This window comes from Balaenoptera physalus (assembly GCF_965194825.1).
Source record: "Balaenoptera physalus genome assembly, chromosome: 10".
Lineage (NCBI taxonomy): Eukaryota > Metazoa > Chordata > Mammalia > Artiodactyla > Balaenopteridae > Balaenoptera > Balaenoptera physalus.
The window spans coordinates 108921413-108946152 of NC_138889.1; the positions used below are offsets into that span (position 1 = coordinate 108921413).

At 61.0% G+C, this 24740-nt stretch overlaps 4 protein-coding genes across 12 annotated transcripts; 1 reads left to right on the forward strand and 3 right to left on the reverse strand.

The window, feature by feature from the left end:
• Positions 1-1951: 1951 nt before the first annotated feature.
• Positions 1952-7444, forward strand: NDUFV1 (NADH:ubiquinone oxidoreductase core subunit V1). The gene is made up of 10 exons (XM_082409802.1): positions 1952-2133; positions 3231-3313; positions 3387-3557; positions 4289-4472; positions 5297-5486; positions 5924-6136; positions 6280-6446; positions 6754-6835; positions 7044-7189; positions 7294-7444. Exons 1-10 carry the CDS (start codon positions 2062-2064, stop codon positions 7378-7380), a joined length of 1395 nt encoding a protein of 464 aa, XP_082265928.1. The 5' UTR covers positions 1952-2061; the 3' UTR covers positions 7381-7444.
• Positions 7445-7781: 337 nt separating this feature from the next.
• Positions 7782-13707, reverse strand: LOC309636567 (double C2-like domain-containing protein gamma). 7 transcript variants are annotated; one of them, XM_082409809.1, is made up of 10 exons: positions 13577-13707; positions 11740-11846; positions 11264-11642; positions 11022-11101; positions 10876-10947; positions 10196-10658; positions 8656-8813; positions 8465-8546; positions 8183-8283; positions 7782-8104 (listed from the first exon to the last, which is right to left on the reverse strand). In XM_082409809.1, exons 5-10 carry the CDS (start codon positions 10908-10910, stop codon positions 7978-7980), a joined length of 966 nt encoding a protein of 321 aa, XP_082265935.1. In that variant the 5' UTR covers positions 10911-10947; positions 11022-11101; positions 11264-11642; positions 11740-11846; positions 13577-13707; the 3' UTR covers positions 7782-7977. The 7 variants fall into 7 exon arrangements, with proteins under 7 accessions (XP_082265935.1, XP_082265938.1, XP_082265939.1 ...); XM_082409812.1 differs by having other exon boundaries at positions 10196-10249; positions 10556-10658; positions 10876-11101; XM_082409813.1 differs by lacking the exons at positions 8656-8813; positions 11022-11101 and having other exon boundaries at positions 10339-10468; positions 10556-10658; positions 11471-11642.
• NUDT8 (nudix hydrolase 8) lies at positions 13705-15819 on the reverse strand. Of its 3 annotated transcripts, none has more exons than XM_082409838.1 (4): positions 15533-15818; positions 14758-14890; positions 14116-14193; positions 13705-13972 (listed from the first exon to the last, which is right to left on the reverse strand). In XM_082409838.1, exons 1-4 carry the CDS (start codon positions 15724-15726, stop codon positions 13787-13789), a joined length of 591 nt encoding a protein of 196 aa, XP_082265964.1. In that variant the 5' UTR covers positions 15727-15818; the 3' UTR covers positions 13705-13786. The 3 variants fall into 3 exon arrangements, with proteins under 3 accessions (XP_082265964.1, XP_082265963.1, XP_082265965.1); XM_082409837.1 differs by having other exon boundaries at positions 13705-14014; positions 15533-15814; XM_082409839.1 differs by lacking the exon at positions 14116-14193 and having other exon boundaries at positions 13705-14014; positions 15533-15819.
• Positions 15820-16037: 218 nt separating this feature from the next.
• On the reverse strand, positions 16038-23154 carry TBX10 (T-box transcription factor 10). The gene is given in 8 exon segments (XM_082409851.1): positions 16038-17343; positions 17347-17492; positions 17927-18218; positions 18220-18303; positions 18617-18772; positions 19757-19928; positions 20285-20386; positions 20478-23154. Coding segments are annotated over 8 exon segments (1305 nt in total). The 5' UTR covers positions 20690-23154; the 3' UTR covers positions 16038-17202.
• Positions 23155-24740: the final 1586 nt, after the last annotated feature.

The following is a 24740-nucleotide window of genomic DNA, read 5'->3' on the forward strand; positions in this document are numbered from 1 at the left end:
ACAGGTGAGAGACGGTCTGGGATGCCTTGGAAGAGGGCTTCCTGGAGGAGGTGATACTGAGTGGAGCCTGGCAAGTGGGTGCTCTAGATGGGTGGGGACTGAGTGGGGGACTGAGGGTCAGGAGACCTCAGGCCGAGTTCTGGCAGCTGTGCCGACTTGGACAGGCAACTCAGCGTGCCTAATGTACTCTGTCCTCTTCTGAAAACGGGGGCTTATCACTCCCATGCCCTGGGTTGTGGGAGGGTTAAGGAGATAACACATGGCAAATGCTTGGCACAGAGCCTGGCGCTGGATGAACTGGAGCTCCTGCCCCTCACTCTTAGTTTCCCACAGGCCCATGCCCAGCATCTCCCGTCCACAGCATCCCCTGGCTGCCTTCTCCCCATGGCCTTGTGTTCCCTTGACCCCGTTAGATAGGGATGAGGAAAGAATCCACCCTCTGGCTCCATCTTGCCCCCCTTCTGCCACCCCAGAGGGAGGGATCCATGGACTCGGGTCTGAGCTCCGGATTAGCTGTGTAATCCCCAGCTCTGTCTGGGCAGTCTCTTTCCCTGCCCAGGAGAGGGGGCCTGGGGCTGGCAGTCAGGACTGCTGGGCCCTGGGCCTGGTACTGCCCTACCCATCTGTGAGCCCTCAGACAAGGTGCCCAGGCTCTTGCCGCCTCTTTTGGAAACACCACTGACATCCTGCAATGACTGTCACATGTGTGCCGTGTCTGGGGCACTTTGGGAAGGAAGAAAGGCCCGGGGTTGATTCTAGCTCTACCACTCAGCACCTTCATACCCATGGACAAGAGATGAAACCTCCATGGGCCTCAATTTTTTTCATGTAGAAAATGGAGTTAACACTATCCAGGGCTACTGTGGGGAATATATGAGAAAAAAAGGGCATATTACTTTGTAAATGGCACATCTCTTGAGAGATAGGAAAGGATGGTTACAGGACAAGAGAATAGAGGAGCTGGGGAGGGCAGACCAAAACCGACATGCTTATCATGGGACTCAGAGCCAAAGGGTTCCAGAGAACTGACAAACTGATTAACAAGAGTTAATCAGGCTTCCAAGACTTCAAGAGAAGGCAAAGAACAGAGGCCCTCCTCAGGTCACGGGAGCATTGCGGGATGGGGAGGGAGTGGGCAGAAATGCCCTAAAGCCCCAAGAGGAAGAGGTCCTGGGGAGAGTGGGCATGATGTGGCCTGGGCCTGATGACCTGCATCATAGTGGCTGAGTCCTTAAATGCCAGGTTGCCGAGGCAGTAGGAGCCGCTCCAGGATTTTGTGCAGGAGCACCAAGTGCCAAACTCTCCTGACGGGGGCTGAAGAAGGAATGGCTGGGAGAGTTTAGCAGCACTAGCAAGAGGATGTGCCACCCACTGACTATCTCCACCCTCCTGGCCTCACCCCAACCTAGGGCTCTAGACACACCTCCTCTGGGGAGACCTCCGCCAACAACCCCCAGTCTGCCCCGGCTCCTTGCGGCTAATGAGCAATCCTTCTCTGAGCCCAGGGGTGCCCGTAGTGGGTGAGGGGAAAATCATAGTCTGGGAGGGTTTTGGACGGGGACGGAATAATTACAAGGCGGTCATGAGGGTCGGGCTGTCACCGATCTGATTTCTCCTCCTTCCCCCATACATTTCTGCGTACAACAGGAGCACGCGAAATGCGGAACTTGCAGAAAACACCACCAGCAGAAGGTGACATGCGAGGTTTGTTTACTTGGGGATTGAAAGGCTGAGGGTCCACGGGCTAATGCGATGGAGCAGCGCGGGGGAGCAAGAGAGTAAATACCAATCGCGCGAAAGGAGAAAGGAGGTCCCAAAGCCCGCAGGACTGCGTCTCCCAGCAGCCTCAGCGCCAGACAGGGCACTTCCGGCCTTTCCGCCCTCCTACGAGGAGGCGGGGCCAAGGGCGGGGCGGGAGCGGTGCAGAGGAGTTTGGGCGCGCCGTCGGCGCCAGGGCGCGTGACGTTATTCCTGTGCGCCGCCTAGCGTCTAGGTCGCGCCGGTTCCTCAGCCTCAGAGCCGTGAAGGTGACAGCGGGAAGTGACCGGGTTGGCCCCCGCGATGCTGGCGGCACGGCGGCTGCTGGGCGGGTCGCTCCCCGCACGCGTGTCTGTGCGATTCAGCGGCGATACGGTGAGGCCTGACCTGGCTCGGGCCAGGGGTGCTCGCGGGCCAGCTCTCGCTGCCGCGCCTGTGCGCGCACCATCCCTTGGGTCTGTAGTGCCTTCTGGAGAACATTCTCATCTCCGCAGCCCGGCAGGAAGGTTGCCGATCCGGCCTGGGTGTAGAAGGGGAACGGGTCCAAACGGGAGGCTGACTCACCCCCGCCCCCAGCCCTCCGGCACCTTGGCTTTCCTTATTTAACAGCCGCGCGACTTAGCGGAAAATTTTGCAGGTGGCAAAGCGTCCTTGTCTCATTCCTTTCCCGCCACAGCTTTGTAGGGCGTGAAGGGGCCACTGACCCATTTTACAGATGCAGACAATAGTTTTGGAGAGGGCCGTGCGCCTCCTCATTCTTCGTTCAGCGCTCCGATCCCCATATTGGCTTTTAAGGGGTTGGGTGTCTGGAAACCAGGTCCCCTTAGCCCTCAGCTGGGGTGCTTCTCACTGGGTCACGTGGAATTCCAGACCCATCTCTCCTCAACAGTTTTATCCCGAGCGGGCCTCCCTCCGTCATCTTGTGTCCCAGCCGCAGTGAGGCATTTCTTTTCCTTCAGAAAGTGCATTTTGTCGCCAGCAGAGTTTAGTAACACAAGGCTTTGGCCTAACCAAGTTTTGGTCCAGCAGCACAGCCAGACAAGTAAATGGACATAGCATCACACTGGGCTCGGGGGTAGTATGTGCTGTGGCTCAGGTGTGGGCTTTGGCCACGGACGCACCTGAGCTTAGATTTCATCTGCTCCTTTGGGCCGTGTGCCTTTCATAAGCTCATTTTGCTCTGAGCCTCAGTTTCCTCTTCTGTAAAATGGAGGAAATCATTCCTGTCTCAAGGTTATGAGGATGAAATGGGGTCTTGGATATAGAAAGCTTAGCTTCGTGCCTGCTAATAGGAAGTGCTTACTAAGTGGTGATGGCAGCTATGATACTACGAAGGGTTCTTAGGCTTAGGCCCCTGCCCTCCTCCCAGCCCAGCCCTCTCTAATCAGGGGGACTCAAAACTCTGTACCTTTTGGCCTGGCCCCTCATGACCCCAGAGCTCTGCTGGGCCTGCTGACCCTCTGTGTCCCCAGACAGCGCCCAAGAAAACCTCATTTGGCTCGCTGAAGGATGAAGACCGGATCTTCACCAACCTGTATGGCCGCCATGACTGGAGGTGAGATGGTGCCCTTAGGCCGGTGGTTCCCGAGGCAGGGCCTCCCCCTCACTGCCTTCCCCACTCTGTCCAGGCTGAAAGGTGCCCAGAGTCGAGGTGACTGGTACAAGACAAAGGAGATTCTGCTGAAGGGGCCTGACTGGATCCTGGGTGAGGTCAAGACATCGGGCTTGCGGGGCCGTGGAGGTGCTGGCTTCCCAACTGGCCTTAAATGGAGCTTCATGAATAAGCCCTCAGATGGCAGGTGTGTGTAGGCAGGCAGAAATGGGGTTGCAGGAGAGACCTTGGGGGTGGCTGTGGCTTACCTGGGCCTTTGGGCTGTTTCCTTGGAAACTGAGAGTGAATGAGGTGGGAAAACATAGCCAGAGCTCAAGTAGGTGGGACTCAGTTCTCTGTGGTCTTCCTCAGGGGAGACTTGAGGGGTAGCAGAATCAACACAAAATTTTGACTCAGTCAGACTTAACTGATCAATTCCTAGCTCTGCCTTTTAATCATATAGCTTTGGGCAGTCTCCTGGCCTTTCCGAACCTCAGTTTTCTATTCTGTAAATGGATATTATATTGTGCAGGGATGAAAGAAATAATGTTCTTACAGCTTTTGGCCTGCCCTTTGGTTGGCACATAGAAAGCAAAGGCTAAATGTCGGCTATTTTGCCTCCTTTTGGCTCCAGAGATATGGTGGAAGTTCACGGAATGCTCTTTGTGACCAAAAGCAGATTTGGGCTCTTGGGAAAGCACTAGGAGAGACATTTGGACAGAACAAAGACTTTTCCTGTGGTCATAGCCACCTAAATACGGAATAGGCAGTGAGCTCCCTGTCATCGGTGGTGAGCAAGCAGAGCCCCTGGGAACATGTCAGGAGGACAAAGAGGGATTGGCTGTCAGAGGAGGCTTCCCTGGGTGGAGTGGGGTGGCATGTGGTTGAAGGCCCAACCCTGGTGGCCCTGTAGCCCGACTGACCTGCTGGCCCCCACAGGCCCAAGTATCTGGTGGTGAACGCAGATGAGGGGGAGCCTGGCACCTGCAAGGACCGGGAGATCATGCGCCACGATCCCCACAAGCTGGTGGAAGGCTGCCTAGTGGGGGGCCGGGCCATGGGTGCCCGTGCCGCCTACATCTACGTCCGCGGGGAATTCTACAATGAGGCCTCCAATCTGCAGGTGGGCAGGGGCGGGGCGTCAACAGAGGAGAAGGTGCTCAGTGTGCACTTACGTGCCCCAATCCTAGGCAGAGTTGTTCTTAGATTTTAGTTCCTGATCTGTCTGGCGTCGCACTAGGAGAGTGGCGATCACTCCTGCATGCCTTGTGTCCTGAATGGGACATGGCCCCCAATGCCTCTGTCTCTTTCTGTATGTTCCAGAGCGTCAACTTGGGCTCCATGACTCCTGGGGCAGGGGTAGGCTGGGGAACTCCCATATGGGCATTTTTCCTGAAGGGTCAAGGGGTCATTTCAGTAATTCTCAGCTCAGTGACGCCTGTAGTAATTGGTCCAGGGCCAAAGCCTCACCTTTCTATTAGGCTCCTACACAACAGTGATGAAGGATGTGGGAATAATAACCTGGCACATGGTAGCATTATGTGTAAGTGTTATTATTATTATTATTACATATTTAAAAATAAGCCTCCAGGGTCTTTTCCTCTACTCAGAAGCAGTACTCGCTCATTATGAAGATAGGAAACCACACACACACAAAAGAAAACTCTCCCACAGATCCACCACCGGGAGAAACTACTTGCTAAAATTTTCATTATTTCCTTAAAGTCTTTAAAAATACATATAGTTGGAGAATTTGTTAAATGTTATTACAGAAGTAGCACATGCATCGTAAAAATCCCCACCCCCTCCCAGAGCGTCCTCTGTTGTGTCCAAAGGGAGCTTTTGCTCTGGACTTTGGTGATGGGCTCACTGGGCCAGTGCCCCTCCCTCCCACGCACAGTGTTCCTGGGCTCTTGGGGACCGTGCCCTCACACCCCTGTCCCACAGGTAGCCATCCGAGAGGCCTACGAGGCTGGTCTGATTGGCAAGAATGCCTGCGGCTCCGGCTATGATTTGGATGTGTTTGTGGTGCGCGGGGCTGGGGCCTACATCTGCGGGGAGGAGACAGCGCTCATCGAGTCCATCGAGGGCAAGCAGGGCAAACCCCGCCTAAAGCCTCCCTTCCCTGCAGACGTGGGTAAGACCTGGCGCCTGGCCCGATCCTGGGCCTTGTCCTGTGTCCTATGGAGTCCGGGATCTGGTTTCAGATCCCCACTGGTCATTCTTAGGGAATTTCTGAGTCCCTTCTGCACTGGGCGTCTGACACAGAGAGCAGGGTGGGAACAACATAGGGGCTTCACCGGTGCCACCTGCAGTCCCTCATCCTGCCTCAGCTCCCATGTCAGATACCCAAGTCCTCTCCAACCCTCCGGGAACTCGGGGCAGGATGGTGAAAAGGCAGCGCATCTCCTGCTGGAATCTGGGGTCCAGTGGGGGACAAGAATAACAAAGGGGTGAAAGCAGGGCTCTCTGCCACCGGAGCAGGACCCTGGATGTACCCCATTGCCAGGAAACCCGCCCCAACCTGTCCCCACCCACGGGAAGCCACCGATTTCTCATCCCATTCCCCCACAGGAGTGTTCGGCTGCCCTACAACCGTGGCCAACGTGGAGACAGTGGCCGTGTCCCCTACCATCTGCCGCCGAGGGGGTGTGTGGTTTGCCAGCTTTGGCCGCGAACGCAACTCAGGCACCAAGCTGTTCAACATCTCTGGCCACGTCAACCACCCTTGCACCGTGGAGGAGGAGATGTCTATACCGCTGAAGGAACTGATTGAAAAGCACGCCGGTGAGGCCTGGGGCCAGCCAGCAGGGTGGGAGAGCCTCAGGGGCTGGGGCTGGGGCTAGCAGAGGTCCTGGCCTCAGGGCCAGGCAGCTGTGCCGGCCCCAGCTCTGACCATCCATCCTTTTGGGGACCGACTGGGGCCCCAGGGGGTGTCACGGGTGGCTGGGACAACCTCCTTGCTGTGATTCCTGGCGGCTCGTCCACCCCACTGATCCCCAAGTCCGTGTGTGAGACGGTGCTGATGGACTTCGACGCGCTGGTGCAGGCGCAGACGGGCCTGGGCACGGCTGCCGTGATCGTCATGGACCGCTCGGTAAGGGCTGGCCCATGCTCCCCACCCAGTCCCTGCCTTAGGCCAGCCTGGTTAGTAACCCTTCCGGGGCCTCTCGGAGAACTGCCAGCTCTTGGGTCCCGGTTCCTGTCACCTGAGATACAGTGAGGTGGGAGAGGCGGGGAGCAAGGCTTCTCTGAGCGACAAGCCCGTGGAGTCTGGGCAGGGCGGGATGCCCAGGGCAGGTGGAGGAGACAGCCAGAGCGCCGCTGGAATCAGGAGGGTGTGCCGCCGGGGGGCGCTGAGGCTCAGGCCTTGGGTGCCTCCTCACTGTCCCTTGTCTCCCCAGACGGATATTGTGAAAGCCATCGCCCGCCTCACCGAGTTCTACAAGCACGAGAGCTGTGGCCAGTGCACCCCGTGCCGCGAGGGTAAGCGCGCTGGGCAGGCTGGGGGCTTTCTCGGTGGCTCACGCCGGGCCTGGGCCGGGCACTGGACCCTGAATAAACAGCTGCTGCCTCCCAGCCTGCTGTGGCTGCTCTAAGCCCCTCCCTCCCTGTGGCCCGCACCCCTCGGGTCCCATCCCCCCCACCCCGGCCTAGGGAGCTCGTCAGGCCCTCTCTTGCTGCCACGGCTCAGGTGTGGACTGGATGAACAAGGTGATGGCCCGCTTTGTGAAGGGGGACGCCCGGCCGGCTGAGATCGACTCCCTGTGGGAGATCAGCAAGCAGATAGAGGGCCACACCATTTGCGCCCTGGGTGACGGAGCTGCCTGGCCCGTGCAGGTACTCGCTGCCCTGCTGCGTGCTGCTGGGGGCGGTGCTGAGAGCCGGGGCGTTGGGGGACTTTTAGGCCCTGCTGCACCCAACACCCCGACCCTCACCCCCAGGGCCTGATCCGACACTTCCGGCCGGAGCTCGAGGAGCGGATGCAGCGGTTCGCCCAGCAGCGCCAGGCCAGGCGAGCCGCTTCCTGAGCCCGCGGCGCTGGGCTGGCATCCATCTGCCTGGACGGCTGGACAATAAAGCAAGTGCTGCCCACTCGTCGCGTCTTCTCTGTGGCCTTGCTCTTCACTCTGCCTCTGCGGCCCATTATTCCTGGAGGCTTATTTCCCAGACGGAGGTGGAGGTTTGGGAGGGATAGGTCAGCACAAGGTCTCGTTGTGAATTTACACTTGGCCTCCTGTGCATCAGTCTGTCGTAGACCATCCTAGCATTGACCCCTCAGTGCAAGAAGCAGGGGTGGGGAGGGGGAAACTGTGGCCTGGGGTGCAGACCTGGGCCTGGCCCAGTGCAGGCCTCTGGAGGGTGGGAGCAAGGGGGATAGGGCCCAGTCTGCCCTGTGAGGCGATGGGCAGGGAAAGAACCAGCTGTCCGGTCTGGTTTGGAGGAGAGGTTTATTCTTGCTTCATGATTTGGCAGTGGGGTGAATTTGAAAGGGGGGAAGGAAGGAAGCAATTGACTAGGGGTGGACACGGTGGGTGAGGCAGCCCCAGGTCCTCCGAGCTCCATGGAGGCGGCTGCGGGTCAGTCTGGGGGACGGGCAGTGAGCAGAGCCAGGCCGGGGGCCCCCTCTAGTCGCTGAGCTGGAGGGGCACGCCGTCCAGCGGGTGCCACAGCTCCAGCTGGTGGTCACTGCGGCCCAGGCATTCGCGCCAGTGCTGCTGGCGCTCCCCACGGGCCCGGCTATTCAGCTGCACCCTGCCTGGGTTGGGGGACAGGTCAGGAGCCGTGTGGGAGTCCATTGGTCCCCCCCCACAAGCTCCCCGACATTCCCACTCACCAGTGAAGTCGTCAGCTGTGCCCGGGTCACCATCCCACACAGACACCAGCAGTGTCTTCTGCGCCAGCTCCTCCCGCGGGCCTGCGCAGAGGAACTCCTGCAGGGAAGGGGCAGAAAGGCAGGAGGGAGGCGGCCTTGTGTCCTTCACAGCCTCAGAAACAGACTCAGACAGGTGAATGGCTCAGGGTAGCTGGGGCCTGTGCTCTTGGAGGCGGGATATTGACCCCCCTCCTCCCACCCCCTGCAGCCAGGACTGCCTCCCCCCAGCCCTGGCCTACCTCGTTGAACTTGGGGTTCGGGATCTTCTTCCGAACACTGGTCTTATATTTCGATTTCTTCCCCCCATTTGGATGCAGGTAACTGATGGGGAAGAACGGGGCCAGCTCAGGGTGCGGCCCTGGAGAGGTGAGCCCCAGAGGGGCTCTGAGGAACACTCACTATCCACCTGTCCGCCCCTGGTCACACTCACAGGCGGATGAAGGGGGCCGAGTAGCCGTTGGCGTCCGTGGGGGTGAGGTGGGCACAGCGCGGCACACCCACCAGCAGGCCGCCCCGCTGAGAGCTGTAGCACAGCGACTGCAGGATGCGCCCACGCTCCTCCCCGGCCACCTCAGCCCCCACTGCCTCCTGCAGGGGGTGGGCTTGGGGTCAGCTCCCGTGTGGCCCGCAGCCTAGCCACCCACCCGTGCTGGCCTGGACGTGAGAACGCAAACTGGCTGCAGAGAAGTCAGGGGCCAGTGGTTTGATTTCATGATTCAATTTACAAAAACAGTCACTGGCTTAGTGCCCTGGAAGGAAACTTCCAGGTCAGCTCTATCCTCCAGGGCCTGAGAAGGGGACGGGCTTGCCCAGGCCACGTGACTGGCCAGTTCGGGGCATCTTTGTCGTGGAGGGGAAGGGAACTGATGTCCCTAAGGGCCACAAACATGCTAGGAGCTGCCTAGGTGGCCTTAAATTAGGTACCCGTCACCACCCTCCCGCAGGGTAAGCCTGCTGCCACAGAAGCAGCTCCAAGAGGCTGTTCTCTACCCAAGGACATGCAGGTCTGTTCAGCTACAAAGCCCACCCTCCTCACACCCCGCAGCCCAAGTGGCCAGATTCTGAACGTCCTTTGCCACACTCGGCCCCCGGAGCTTCCAAAGGACTTGGGAGGATGCCTTGGAGAGAATGTGCTTCTCCCACACTTAACGAGGGATTTGATTTGCCGAGAGCCCAGCCACCTTGCTGGCGGTCAGCTCTCAGTAAGGGAGTGCTCCGTGGGCCAAGGGGCTGCTGTGCGGGGTCAGGGCCAGGAAGTGCTTGTGGCGGGTCCCTGCCCGACCCGGTAGGGCTCCGCAGCTTCGCCTTGACTGACTGACAGTCGCAGCAACATGCGGCTCCACTAGGCGGCGGGGCAGCAGCACCTGGCCAGCAGCACCTGGCCCTCCGGCCCTGGAGGAGCTGCGGAGGGCCCTGCCTCAGCCTTGCAGGTGCCCGGGGGCCTGCTGGGCTGCAGGGGTTCTGCCCAGGTCTTTGGTTTCCTATTGCAAATCCCCTGCGATCACCATCACTGCCTCCTGCCAAGGGCCTGTCTGTGACTACCAGCCCCAGGAGTGTGGTACCCACACTGCCTCGGGCAGACCTAGCAGCCGTGGAGACCCACCATATCCATTCCCTCCCGGACCTTGACCTGCCCTCCCAGCTCAGGCCATGGACAAATCCCACCGGCTCCAGCCTCTGCCTCAAGCTGGCCTGTGTCTCTGCCCCCTGAGGGCTTGTGCCAGCGCCCCACAGCTCCCCTGGGCTGCCCTGGCAGGGGAAGTCACCCTCTGCCCAGCCCCTGGGGCCTGGCTGTTCCCTGGGCCTATGAGCGCTCACAGGGCCGCTGAGCGAGATGGCCTCAGTTTCTCCAAGCCTGCCTGGGCCTGGACCCCTGTCCAGCCCACATCAATCCCTGCCTGACACACTTCAGCCTGGGCCACCCCAGACCTGCCCCCCCAATCCTCGCTGGGCCCCACCGTCCTACCCACCTCCTCATACAGAGACATGCCACGTGCCGTGTCCAGGCTCTCGGGCCTCTTGGTCTGAAAGAGCAGAGAGCCCGGTCCCCTTGGCTGGACACTGCCCAGGTCTCCCTCCCTGCCTGCCGCACCCTGTGCACCAGCCCACTCACCAGCCTCCGCCTCTCCAGACACACATCGAAGCTCCTGGCTCGGTTGGGCACCAGCTTCCCCAGGGGCACCCGCAGCTCCCCCAGGGGAGGCGCCCACCGCCATTGCCGTGGGTCCTCCTAGACGCACAGACTGGTGGCCACCCAGGTCAGACCTGGCCAGGCAAGCCCTCACCCCCGCCTCGGCCCTGCCCCCTTGTGGCCCAGGCCCTATCCTCACCGCAGGGTCTTGCGCCGGGCGTCCTGGAGGGTGAAGCCATGAGTGTCTCCTCCCAGACAGGCCGCCTTGTGCCCCGAACCGTGCGTGTCCGCGGCTGGCTGGCCTGGGGGCCGAGCAGGGAGGGTCAGAGCCTCATCGGGCCCCAGGGCCCCAGCCTGGTCCCCCTCCCTCATATGGTCTCTAGTTGCACATCCCAGCAATGGGGGGCTCCCTGTCTGAGGTCAAGGCCTTGGGGAAGAGGGGCATGGCAGGCCAGGTGGGTGCTGCAGGCTGGGTGTGCGGCCAAGGGGCAGCAGCAGGGGCCTGTGTCTCGCCCTCACCTTGCTGGCCCCGGGCAGCAGGTTGGCTTTGACATAGGTGTCCACGGAGCCTGAGGCCGGTGGCTTGAGGCCCTGGGAAGAGAGAGTGGATGTGGGACAGGCCCAGGGCCCACGCCTGGGACCCAGGGATGCCGCCCCATCCTCACCTTGGCACGGTGAGCTGTGCAGTGCAGGGTGCTATTGTCCGTGTCAAAAAGAAGCGTGAACTCGAGGGTGCCGAGGGTGGCTAAGGGCAGGTGGCCGGCAGGTCAGCTTCTACATCAACCCCCCGCCCCGGCACCACGCCTCCTGCCCTGCCTCTCCCCTGGTCGGAAGCCTGGGATGCCCCAGACCCCATCCTGGCTGGGCTGGGCCCAGAGGGTCCCCCTTGTCCCCCGCGCCCACTCACTGCTGTCGTCTGAGTCTCCCTCTGGCTCTGGGTCCGGCTGGGACTGGGATGCAGAGCGGGTGGTGGTGGTCACTGGAGGGCGTAGGTCTCTGGTGCGCAGGGCGGCTCAGCGAAGGGGTAGAAGTGCGGGAAGTAGTCAGAAATGAGGTAGATGGGCCGGATGGGGCCCGGGCTCATGTCAATAGCCACGTGTTCCTGCACGCTCACCCGCCCCCGGCCCACCGCCACCGTGCCCGCCATGGGGGCCCGGACATGGAGGGGGGACTCAGAGGAGCCCCCGAGGACCGGAGATGAGGGGACCGCAACAGGCCAACCAGACAGGGCGAGGAGGCATCACTGAGGGTGTTGGCGGGGGGCGGTCCTGGGCAGCAGCTGGGACCTGAGGACAGAGCGCAAGGTCAAGGCCGGCGGGGTGGGGGCCTCCAGCCTGGACGGGGACCCCGTCGGCTGGCAGGTAGGCCGGCTGGGCTACTTACCGCTCTGAGAGCTCCTCCACCTGGTTTGGGTCGCTGCCGGTGCTGGGTGTGCGCCTGACGGAGGTGACACGCCCGACGGAGGTGACCTGGAGAGCCAGAGTGTGTCCCTGGGGGAGCGGGAAGGGGCGGGACTCAAGACTCAGAACACTTCTCTGGGGCCCAGGAGACCAGCAGCTCCCTGCCCTCCACCCCAAGGGCCCCTTCCCTAGTGCTGGGGCCCAGCCTCTCTCCTCCCCCAACCCCTCCCCAATTCACACACAGCCGGGGAGAGTTATTTTTACCGCCATCACGTGGCCCTGCTCCCAGGTGAGGAGGCTGGAGGGCCAGAGGTGACACAAGGGGTGTGAGGGGCAATGGGAGGGGAGTGTGGGGAGGAAGGGGTAGGTGAGACAGAGGGGTCGGGGGAGACGGGTGGGGAGGCGTGTGGGAAGGGGGAGGGGTGTGGAGGGCAGGCTGGGGGGGAGGGGAGATGGGCGGGCGGGGAGGGCTCTGTGGAGGCGGCAGGGGTGCCGCCGCAACCTGGTCCCCTTGGAGCTCAAGCTTCTTAACACCTGAATCCGATCACTTCGGCACCTCTCTCCCCCTCTCCCAGCCTGGAATAAAATCCTAACCCATCACTGAGGATTGCCCCCTTGGCCGCTCACTGGGGCCCCCTGAGTGCTGGACCCCTTCCCCCCACGTCCCCATGGCTCCTCTCCGTTTCCTAGAACACCCCAAGCTGTGTGCACATGCTGCTCCCTCTGCCCCGACTTTCCTCCCTTGCCCTTTGACCTGGCCTGCTCCTGCTTACCTATGGTCTCAGGGTCACTCTCTGCAGGGGAACGTGGCTGCCTTTACCTGCTCAACCTTCCCTGTATTTTCCCAGGGGTCTTTTGGGGGCCACCCCTTCGCTACTCTCACTCTAGGAGGTTCACCCTGCTCCCCAGGCCTGTGCCCCAGACCCTGCCAATCAATGAATTCCAAATCCAGCAGCCACGTGACAGGCTCAGGGAAGGGCATGTGACCCGAAGCAGGCCAATAAAGTACAATTCTGGGATAGACTGGCCCAGAAAGAGAAGCTGTTTTCTGTTGATGGGATGCTGGTACCGTGCCATCCTAGAGCTGTTGCCCTCTCCTCACCTCTCACCCCTGTGGAGTAGACAATGCTCCTGAGAGTGAGGCCAATACAGTGGAAAGCACAGAAAGAAGAGAGTTCCTGAGCTCCTGGATCCAGCTATGCCTGAAGCTGGTCTATCTCTGGAGTTTGTAATCACCATTCCTCCTTTGGCAAAGTCAGCTAGTGGGTAGGGTTTTCTAGCACTTGTCCTGCCTAATACTGCCCAGTCCACCGTGTCAAGGTTAGACTGCCCACCCCTTCAACTCTCTCACAGAGATTTACATAATTGATACATAATTCCATTACACATCTGTGAGTAATTAATGTACAATCACATGATTATCTGTGTGACCTGGTCTCAGATCTCCCACAGACTGAGAATCCCCAGAGGGCAGAGTAGCATCTGGCTGGTGCACAGATGGGACCCCAGCATAGCACCTGGCACATGGTGGGAGCTTGGCACGTTAGAGGTTTGCAGTAGCATGCAGGGCTCCTTTCTGGATGCCTACCGCCCAGCACATGTTCAGCCAGGCACGGAAGATGGAACAGGAGCTCGTACAGTGTAGTGGCTAGGAGTTTGGTCTCTGGAGTCAGAGAGGGCCTGGTTCAAATCCCAAACTGGGGTGACCTTGGGCAAGGTGTCTACCCTCCCTGAGTCTCAGTCTCACCAGCCAGGGACAGCGTTGGCCCCACCTCACAGGGTTGTGGTGAGAGTGAAATGAGAAAAAAGACTCCAGGCACCTGGCACACAGTGAGTGGGCACAGCAAGTAACAGTGTGATTATCCAGAGGCACCCCAGCCAGGAGGCCAGCTGTCCCATGGGGTCTGCCCAAGGTCAAGGCTCCAGTGCAGAAGGTGCAGTCGCCGCGGAGTTGGCAAAGGCTCTTTATTCAGTCCTGGAGTGGAGCTGGCGTGGCAGGGCAAAGGCAGGGGCTGCTCAGGGCCAGGTCATCAGCCCCTGGGCAGTTCAGGGCTGGCCAGGCAGGGCTGGTAGATGCCAGGTGCCAGCAGCTGCAGGGTGAACTCAGTGATGACGGCCGTGAGCCCCCAGATCCGGTGTGGCCCGTGCAGGAAGACAGGCAGTGTGTAGCGGAAGTGGCCACCATGGCAGAAGTGGGTATAGCCCTGGTTCTGTTCCTGCAGCAGATGGGCCAGGGGCAGTGCAAACACTTCATCCACCTGTGGGCAGGAGGCAGCGAGAGGGCAGACAGAGCACTGGCCACTGCAGCCTCCGCCCATCCGGACGACCCAGACTCCACCCCTAGCACCTCCCCACTCACCTCATCGGGGTTGGGCCTGAGGCTCTGGGGATCCAGTGGGCCCACGCCGGCCAGCACCGGCACCACAGTGGCCTTTTGCTGAGGCAGGAGGAGGGCAGGCAGTCAGGGGAGGCATGCCCTGGACGGGGCTCTGGGGCTGGGGCAGGGAGCCTGAGAGGAAGACTCCGGGGCCTTTAGCAGTGCAGGCCACGTCCACCCGGCCCCTGCCCTTGGACTTGCTCCAGCCACGCTGACTGACTCAGGCCCCCCAAACACACCAGACCCATTCAGGCCTCTGGGCCTTCGCTTTTCCTTACTTTTACTACCCTAAAATCTCCCAGTGGTCATTCAGTCCCTGCCTACCCTGCGAAGCCCTCCCCAACCTTTGTCCACTGAGCAGAGCTGATTCACCCTGGAGCCACCTCCACTCCAGGACCTGAGCCTCAGTATCCCTCGTGAAAGGGGATAAATACCCCGGCCCCTTCCTGACGGGCTGTGTGAGGATGGAACGCAACTGCCAGGCGGGTGTCCCCACCGCACTCCGTGACTGCCACAGTCCATGACCACCCTCCTCGTCCCTGGGTCCCTGCTCCTAGCCCAGGGCAGGCAGAGGGGCTGAATGGGGCAAGGGCCGCTGGTGGTTTCAGGGCCTGGCGGGCTTACCTGGTCGTGCACGGGCCTCAGGACACCCCACACGTGCTCCTCAGGCACAACCAGGCCCACCTCCTCACGGGTCTCCCTCAGGGCCGTGTGCACCACGTCCCGGTCAGCGGGGTCACACTTGCCACCTGGGAAACTGAACAGGCACAGGGAGCCTGGTTCTTGGGCTGCTGGGGCCGTGGAGGGGTGGGGGTGGGGGCTGTGGCAGTGACCCACCTAAATAACGTCTCTGCCCCTAGTTTGCAGAGAGGGCTAGGCAAGCCACACGACCTCTCCAGGCCCGGTTTACTTCCCTGAACAACGGGAGTAAGGGAGAGAGGCCCTGGGGCTCAGACATGCAAACTCTGCTTATGGTGGCCCCAGAGGCGCTGACATTGACCCTAGGGTGTCCCCAATTCCCGCCGGGGGCGGGGCCAGGGCGGGAAGCCAGGTAGCCCCGCCCCGCGCGCTTCCTCGGCTCGGGGACACGAATCTCCCAGTAGTCGCCGGAAGGGGGCGGAGTCCTGCCTTTCTGGAGGGGGACACAGATCTGAGCAAGGTGTCGAGCGATCCGCGCGGCGCCCGAGCAGGACCACCTGCGGCGCCAGATTCGGGGCGGAGGGACGTGGGTTGCTGACTCCCGCCATAGCCCTCTGCCGGACGGGCTCTCAGACCCAGAACCCATTCTACAGAGGCGGAAACCGAGGCTCGGAAAGGCTAAGTGCCTTGCCCACGACCCTGCGGTCTCCGGGTTCAGCTGCCTCTTCCTAGAAGGGAGAGGAGTTCTCGGCCGGTGTACCTTACGTCACCCTTGTGCCTCCCGGCCAGGCGGCTGGACCGCAGCGTGTAGAGCAGCGCCGGGACCCCGCGCACCGAGCACAGCGGCACGAGAACCGCGGCCGCAGCAGGTCGCGCGCGGAGCCGGGCCGTGGCCCCCGCCAGCAACCGCCGGCAGCGCCGCTCGCCCTCCGCCGACAGGCAGTCGGGCAGCATGTCCGGTCCAGCGCGGCTGGGACACCGAGGTCACCGGGCGGCGAGAGGGAAAGGGCAGAGCGCACACTCCAGGGTGTCTCGGGAATCTGGGGGGCGGGCCGTGGGAGGAGTCTTCCCGCAGGGTGGGGCTCCGTAGCGGCACCGGCCTCGCCCATGGGGCGGGGCCCGATTAAGGGGCGGGGCCCAGGCCGGGAGGGGGCCTCTCCGCGAGTTGTGGGGCGCGGCCAGAAGGGGCGTCACCAGATAGCCTGGACTTCCGGTAGAGGGGCGGGCCTGGGGTGGGGCGGGGCGGGGCGGGGCGGGGCGGAGCTGGAGTGGATGATCTGGAGAGTGTCCCTTCCGAGCGCCTAGAGCAGCTGGGGTCGCACCTGGTCCGGCGACGGGGCTCGGCCGTGCTGACCGCGGGGTTCGCGAGTCGGGGTGTCTGGCTGTTGAGGCCCCGCCGGGACCCGTGTTTCTCCGCGCCCGCGGGGGTCCGGGACCTCAGAGGAAGTGCTCCAGGATGTTCGGGGTCGACGTTTAGGGGGTCTACCAGGCAGAGACGCCTGGGACCGCGGGAGGAGTGCCCGGCCCTCCCCACCCTCCGAGCCCTCTCTCCTGGTTCCACTGGGTGGCACGCGCCGCTCCCTCTCGCTCCAAGGGTCCCACTCCAGCCCCCGGCTTTCTCCATGCTTTTCCCACCGCCGGGGAGCTCGTGTCTCCTCCCGTCCCCCGTCCTCCGCAATTTGTACTCTTATAGGTGTTGGTTTAAATGTCACTTTCTCTAGAAGCTCTTCTACCTGGAGTGTTGATCGGATTCTCAAACTCCTCCCGCCACCCTCACCTTGATCCCTGTGGTCACTGCCTGTGGTGTTGTGCACCCCTCGGCCAGACTCTGGCCCCTTGAGGACCACACACCCCAGCCTCGCACTTAGCACCTAAACGTGGAGTGGCAGATGTCCCATGTTTTGCTTCGACTTTGAGCAGGTGCTTCCCTGAGCTGCAGTTTCAGTCCTCATCTGGGCACACGAGGCAGAGGGCAGGAACGCAGCCTCCTTCACAGCCCTGCCACTCAGCATGTGTCGCCACCTTTACCATCACTCTGTGCTCCCAGGGATGCCAGCAGCACTGGGCAGAGCTTTGCGATGTCTGCAGCCCAGACTCTGGGGTGTGGGCACTCCTGAGGCCCTCCACCTTGGCCTCCAAGGACAGAAGTGCAGCTGACCACCCATTCCAAACAGTTCAATGTTGCAGGGAAGAGAGAGGTAAAGCAGGGTTTGGAGAAGTCACCTCCAAGGCAGAAGGGGGCAGGTTGGGAGGTAGGGGCTCTGGTTCCAAGCCTGACACCATCCCAGCTTTGCTGGAACTCTGGGCAGGTAGCTTTCCTCTCTGGCTTCCACCTGCCCTGCTCTCCTTGTGAGGGGAGGATGTCTGCAGAGGTGAGGCTGAGGAGGGTGGGCTCCAGGGTAAGAGCACTCTGTCCACAGGGCCTTACTGTCACTGCGGGTCCTGGCCAGGCCCCAGGCGCACTGCAGTGGGGGAGAGGAGCCCCAGCCCAGCTGGGAAGCGGAGGACCCCCTGATCCCTGTCAGCCTGGATATTGGGTAGGGGGTATGGTGTCGGTTGGGCCCTTGGGATTCAGAGGGGGCTTGAGGCTCCAGGGTACAGGCCCTGGTAGGTGAGGGGCCGGTAGGTGGCTGGGGCCAGCAGAGCCTCAGGGGGAGCCAGCAGCTGATGGTGGAGCCTGACAGGGGTCCTGGAGGTGAAGGCTGGAGCTTTGTTGGGGTCTGAGGGAGGAAATGGTCTGAGTGGACCCCAGACCTCCCCTCACACCTTCAGCCTTCCTGTCCCCTTCCCTGCTCCTCGCATCCCAAGTTGCCCACCGCTTAGCCTTTGCTCTTGCTCTGCCCTCTGCCTGGAATTTCTTCCCCACCTTCTGCCTCTGTCCAAACCCTTCCCAGTCCTCCAAGGCCCAGCTCGGGAACCACCTCCTCCAGGAAGTCTCCCCGACCCCCCTGCCCCTGCTCTCAGCACCTTGTCCCGGCCCTGTTCTCTCTGCCGTGGGTCCCAAATTGTCTCAGAAATCTCTGCCTCCTCCTCTCTGTCCACACAGATGCCCAGGGAGCTTGCTGAGCATGCTGAAGCCCCTTCCTGGGGGCCCCGGGGCCCTGTCCACTATGCAGGCTCTGGTCCCACTGTGTCTGTGGGCCTGGGGGCTGACCTTTCTCCTGCTCTGTGGAGCCCTTCAGCACGCAGGGGCGGAGGCTGCTGCGACTCCAGGTCGGGACGCTGAGCAGGGGCCGTGGAGATATAGGCCTGAAGGTGGGGCAAGCAGGAATGGGGCAGGGGGTCAAGATGGAGAACCCAGGCCAAGGGTCATGGTCAGAGTCAGACAGTGGGACCCCAGGACAAGCCAGTGGGCGTGACCCTGAAAGAAGGGTCGGAGGCCTTAGGAGATGCCTGGGGATAGGGATGGGGTGAGGGGGTGGGTTAGGGCAGCTGGGCGGGACTGTCAGGGGCCAGACGGTACCAGGAGTCCGGGTCACTCTCCCTAAAGCCCTTGGCAAAAGGGTTGCTGGCGATTTTCAGCTGGGTGATCTGCAGAGGAGAAAGGGTAGTTATGGGCCAGCCCTGAGCTGGGGAAAGGCCGTGGGCCCCAGGCTCAGCCACCCTCTCCTCCCTGGACACCCCCATCCCCGATCTGGAGGCCCTGGGACCTGGGCCCCCCAGCCCAGGAACCATAGAGCCAGTGGGCATGAAGGCAGGGGAAGGACTGTGGGTAGATGCCCACTGAGTCCGGGAAGGAGAGAATGGCAGGGGTCTGTGCCTGTGGGGCCTAAGAGCCTGGCGCCTCAGTTTCCCCCCTGTGAGATGGGCTGGCAGCTGCCTCACGAGCTGTGGCCTCACCCACCCGGTGGTTCTGATACGCCGTCACGGCCGTGAACTGGGTCTCCGTGAAGATGAAGGACTTGAAGTTCTCCTGCGCGTAGCGCTCGCTGTCTTTGCGTGGGTCCACGAAGACCACGTGCAAGCGTGGCTGGTAGCGGTGCATGGAGCTGAGAATGATCTGCGGGGGGTGCGGAAGGGGTGGGGCAGCAGCAAACCCTCTCTGAGGCCGAAGCCCTTCTTCCAGGGCCCGCTGCCCCCATCTGATAGCGGCGGTGCGGGGTCTGAGCTTGAGAGTCTGCAGTTCTGTATCAAAGGCCCCTCTGTCTGAGCATCCAGGCTGCTTGGTGTCTCTCACTCCCACGTCCCAGCTGTCACGGAACTATCTGACCACCTCTCCCACCCCACTGGCTCCACCCCGCCCGGCCACCATCATCTTTCTCCTGGATTTCCGCAGCTGCTTCCTGGCTGCACTCTCTTCACACAGCAGCCCCAGTGAGTCAGCTCAGATCCCTCCTGTGGCTCCCGAGCTACACAGAGTAAAGACCAGAATCCTCTCCACAGCCAACTGGCCCTGCAGAGCAGCGCCAGACACCCCTAGGATCCCTTCCCCTCCCACTGCCCCTCTGAGCTCCACCCCAGCCAAACGGGAGTCTCCTCACAGCTTCCCCAACTCCCCAGCATTCTCCAGCCTCAGGGCCTTTGCACTTGCTGTTCCCTCTGCCTGCAACGGCTCCCCCTTCTATATGCACAGGCTCCCTCCCCCACTTCCATCAGACCCCTCTTCAAATAGCGCCTCAGCTGCTGCCTGAGCCCCCTGAACTCAACGGCCACCTCTGTCTCAGCCCCCCTCCCTGTTTCATTTTTCTCCTGACATTTATCACCCTTCTGCCATCTGGATTCTTTGCTCACCATCTGCCCGGTACCCCAAGAGGTAAGCCCCCGTGAGGGCAGGGATCTTTGTCTGACACAGTGTCAGTGGTGCCGGGTACCTGCACCTACGTGGGCCTCGCCCCACCCGCCTGGCAGTCTCTGCTGTCCGACCCCCGGCCAGGTGAGCTCGGGCACCAAAGGCCCAGCCAACCCTGGCTCGGGCTTCATCACAATCAGGCCCCAGCGTCCCCTGCCCTGGCCAAACCCCTCCCCACTGTGGCCCAGGCCTCACGTGGCCATTGTCGTCCAACAGGTTGTTGGTCAGCTTGAGCTTGTCGAAGGACACAATCTGGCGCATCCACTGTGCGCCCTTGGCCGGCGAGTCGGGGTGGAAGTGCACACGGCCAGGTGTGGTCGGGTCCGCCTTGCCCGCCACCAGCCAGGCTGAGCTATGGAAGGCATATCTGGGGACAGAGTGAGGTGGCGAGGGCGCCCTGACTGCAGCCCACGGCACCTCATCTGTTGCCCCCACCCGGAGCCAAGACTGATGGGGCACCTCTCCTACTGCCCATGCACTGGCCCCATCTGCACATGAGGATCCGGAGGCTCCAGAGCGCTGTCTGGCCTGGGTTCACCGTGGCTGCATCTGCTGCCCTGGGCTAGCCCGCCCTACCTGCCCAGGTGCGCCCACTGCTACCCAGGATAGGCGCCCCCCGACACTGCTCCGACTGGCCCCTGCCTCCCCCAGGGTGCTGGTGGGGGTCTACTTCCCCGACCAAGTGCCTGAGGTCTGAGCTGCGACCCCCAGCCAGGCCCGGACCTGTATCTCTTGTCATCCAAAGGCACGAAGTCCATGAGCAGGGCGTAGTCAGCCAGCGTGTCCATGCCCGGGATCTTCACCTGGAAGGTGGGGAGCATCCTCCTGCGGGAGGGGGTGCTCAGCAGCCCGAATGTGGTTCCGGCCTGCCCCCAACTCCCGCCACCGCCCCACCCCCGCCCGCCACTGCTCATACCTGCCCGCCTTGGTGACAATCATCTCTGTGCCCAGCTGGTTGAATTCCTCCCACAGAGCCTTCATCTCCAGCTGAACCGTCACACCAGACACACGTGGGTTCTTGGGGCCCTGCTCTGTGGGCTCAGCCATGGCTTGGGCCCCTGTGGAGCTGGTGGAAGGGCCTGATGGTAACAGGGAGTCCAGCTGGGGCTCCCAGCTGGAGCTCGTCATGGGCAAAGGGTAGGTCTCCGAGGGGACAAATACCCCGAGGCCAGCAGAGAGGAAGGCTGGGGAGAGAGGACGGAGTGTGGGCCCCTGTTCACCTCACCCACCCCCACTCCACCCAGCCAGCCTTCATCTTTCAGGCTGCACCTAGATGCCTCTTCTTCCAGGAAGCTCTCCCTGACTGCCAGGCCTGTTTTCCCACAGGATCCCCAACTCGGCATCACTTCATGAGGTAAATGCTCACTTAAAGCTCCTGGAGACCAGAGACAGGACCTGTCAGGCTCCCCAGGGAACCTTTGAGCCATCAGGAGGCCGAGTGGCCTTGAGCAAATTGTTTCACCTCCCAGAGCCTCAGTTTCCACATCTGTCACAAGGGGTTCTTAATATCTGCCTTATAGGGCTGATGTGAGGATTTGTGAGGACACGCACGAGCCTGGCACACAGTAGGCCCTTCATAAAGGACATCTGTTATGGATGATGCGACACGTGGGGTCATGGGGGTGGGGGGTCTTTCTCAGCTCTGGGGAGACCTGGCTGCCTCATGCTGCTTAAGGAATACTGAGCTGAAGGAGATCCCCGAATTACCACGAATGACTCTTACCCATCTCTGACCCCTGAAAACTGGCCCAAATCCTGCCTCCAGAAGCTGGTTCTAACATCTTTCTGCTGTGGCCTCCTCACTTTTTTCTAAGGAGCCCACCTTTTGATCTGCAGTCCTGGCACAAGGCTTGGCCAAAAGCTTTGCCACAGCTCCACCCTTCTGATTAAAAAAAAAAAAATCCTAACTATTGATACAACGAGATACTACTTTACACCCACAGGGATGGCTATTACCAAAATCCAAAACAATAACAAAAACAAGAAATGAAACATTACAAGTGTTGGCGAGGATGTGGAGAAATTGGAGCTCTTGTGCATTGCTGGTGGAATCTAAAAATGGTGTAAACCCTGTGGAAAACTGCTGACAGTCCTTCAAAATATTAAAGATAGAATTACCATACGATCCAGCAGTTTCACTTCTAGGTATAAACCCAAAAGAATCCAGAGCAGGGACCCGAACAGATATGTGTACATTGGTGTTCATAGCAGCATTGTTCACAATAGCTGAAATGTGGAAGAAACCCTGGTGTCCATCGATGGATGAATGGATAAGCAGAATGTGTCTATACAGACAATGGAATATTATTCAGCCTTTAAAAGGAAGGAAATTGTGCTACAGGCTACAATGTGGATGAGCCTTGAGGATGTTATGCTAAGTGAAACAAGTCAGTCACAAAAATACTGTGTGATTCCACTCATGAGAGGTGCCTAAAGTAGTCAAATTCATAGACAGAAAGTAGGATGGTGGTTGCTAGGGACAGGGGGAGGGGAAGGGGAGTTAATGTTTAATGGGGACAGAGTTTCAGTTTTGCAAGATGCAAAAAGTTCTGGAGATGGCTGGTGGTGATGGTTGCACAACAGTATGAATGTACTTAATGCCACTGAACACTTAAAGGTGGTTAAAATGATAATTTTTATGTTATGTATATTTTAACACAATTACAATTTTAAAACTAGGAAAAATATCCTGAAAAACAAACTGTTAGTTTCTAGCAGCCCCATAAAGGGCTGAGGACCTAGTAGAACCATGAGATCCTCTGGGCAGAAGTAGAATTTTGGTGTTGGATGGATGGATGCATGGACGGAGAGATAGACGGGTAGAGGGAGGTTCCTGGGATGGTATAGCGTGTGATGTGCTGGCCAGAGTCAGTGCACAGTAGGTGCCTGGTGAGAGTGTGGGGCTCCGGGCCCATGGCCCCATCCTTAGCAGCCCTGAGAGCCACGTGTGAGAAGTGGCACCTCACTAAAGCCCCTGGCAGTTCTGTAGTCTGGAGGTGGGTGGGTCTCACTGAGAGGGGATGGGCCATATCGGGTCCAAATCCCCCAGAGGGGCACGAAGGGTGGCTGGGCTAATGTCCCCCACCACCTAGACCAGGCCGTCACATGGGCAACTGCCCGTCGCCCAGCTGTCCTGCTGGAGCATGTACATCACCCAGGTAACCGATGCCAGCCCCCAGGGTCCGTGGTGATGCGTCCCAAGTGGGGGAGGCTCGTGGCTTTGCTGGGCCTGGGGCTTCACAGGCTGCTTACTGGCTTCCAAGTCTACAAGCCCACACCCTGCCCATCCCAGTCAATGTGCCAGCCCTGAGCACCCTCAGTAACTCCGGGCAGGCGCCTGTCCTCTGCCCAGTTCCTCTAAAAGCCAGCACCTCTTGGGGTCAGGAGTTGACAGTTTCCCACCGGCATGAAGTCAGGTTTGGAGGGGAAGTTAAAGGCTCCTTGTCCAGCAACCCCGCCAACCTTGATCCTCAAGGGGTGAGGCCCAGAGATGGGCGGGGCCAGGCCCAAGGTCACCCACGTCTGATAAGGCTTTCACCTCCCAGAAATGGCTGTGTCTCCCTGCCTGTCAGCACCCCTATATTTGCACTTGGGTGGCTGTGAGCCCATCGACCCCGCCCTGGGGGATCTGAGGCCTCAGCCTGGTGTGCCCCTGCCCCATGCCCTTGCCCAGGCCCTGGGTCCAGTGGGGTTTCCTTGGTCCCCACGCCCAGTGCCTGCCCCCCACCCCACTCACCCCAGGGCCTGAGCCCACCCATGGGGCTCCCTTGGCTGCCCGCCCCTTACCTGCCATGGGGACAGCCCGGACTTCCGGCTCCAGGAGAAGGGCGGCTCAGCTGGGGTCCCTGCCTGCCCCGCCTCTGGTCAGTGTCTCCCGGTCTCCCGGTCCATTCGGGAGCACGGCTCAGCTCTCGGGTCCTCAGTCCCCAGTCTCCTGGCAGGACTGTCCTTCCCTCCTCGATCGCCCAGGTCTTGGTTCTCCACCAAAGCCAGGCACCTGGTCTCTGCAGGCAGGACCCTGGCTCTGGGGTGTGCAGAGCCCCTTCTCCAAGCCGCCCTCTCGCTGGACTGTGTGAGGCCCCTGGCTGGGCTCGTCCAGCTCCAGGCGTGATGCCGTGCGGGAGGAGGGCAGGTGGGAAGGCTCTGACGTGGCAAAGCCTCCTCTCCCTCTCCCGGTCCCCCCTCCCGGCTTCCTCCCTTCCCCAGCTAGGAGCCCCCCAGCCATTCCTGATCAATGGGCCCAGACGCAGGACAGGGGCCCATCTCGAGGACAGGCTGGGTGATCTGCAGGGGGCCACGCCTGGTTGACTGGAGGGGCCGGGGCTGACAGGGCCTCGGGGAGGTCAGGGGGCTGCGGTGGTGGCAGGAGCATGGAGGGCTGAATGGCAGAGGCGAAGCTCTCTCCCCAGGACCCAGACACCTGACCTGGGGCTGCTGGTGTGGAATCACCAGGGAGCTTGAGCAGGAAAGGCAAGGGGGCAGCAGCCGCAAGTACTAGCAGAGGCAGAGCCCCAGGACTGGGGATGGCAGGAAGCCAGGTCCTCCTGACCGCTCGGCCAGATGAGCTATGCAACGCTGGCAGGACCCTGACATCTCCGTGCCTCAGTTTCCCCAACTGAACTAAGTGCATAATCGCTTCTGCCTGGGATGGGCTGGCCCAGCCTGGGGGGCAGTAAGCTGTCCCCATCCTGGTTGACGGTGCCTACACAGTCCCCACGGGGGGGACGCTGGCCCAGGTCAGAGGCCTCTGGGGCATGTCCTGATCAGACACCCTCCCCGGGTGGCCCCTGCCCGTCTGGGGCTGGGCATTCAGGGAACACACAGATCTCCATTCAGGAAGGCAGATGAGGGGGGTTCCCCGAAGCTGGTGTCTGCCATGTGGTGCGAGGAGGGTCATCGGGCTAGACCCCGGTTAGCCCACTCCAGGGGGGAGCATCGCAGGCTAGCCCCCAGGCCGGGGCACTAGGTGAGAGCACACCGAGCTGGGCGTGCTCGACTGGGGTCCCCAAAGGCGGCTGGACCCCCGCACCTCCTCCAGAGTCTGGCATGGGAACAAGGGGTTGGCAGAGGCCATACCTAACAGGGGGCAGAGAGGGGCTGCTCCTCTCGAGTGTAACACCCTGGCCCCTCCCAGAGCCACATGTCGCATGTCGGGGGCAGACCTCTCCTCCCTTCAGCT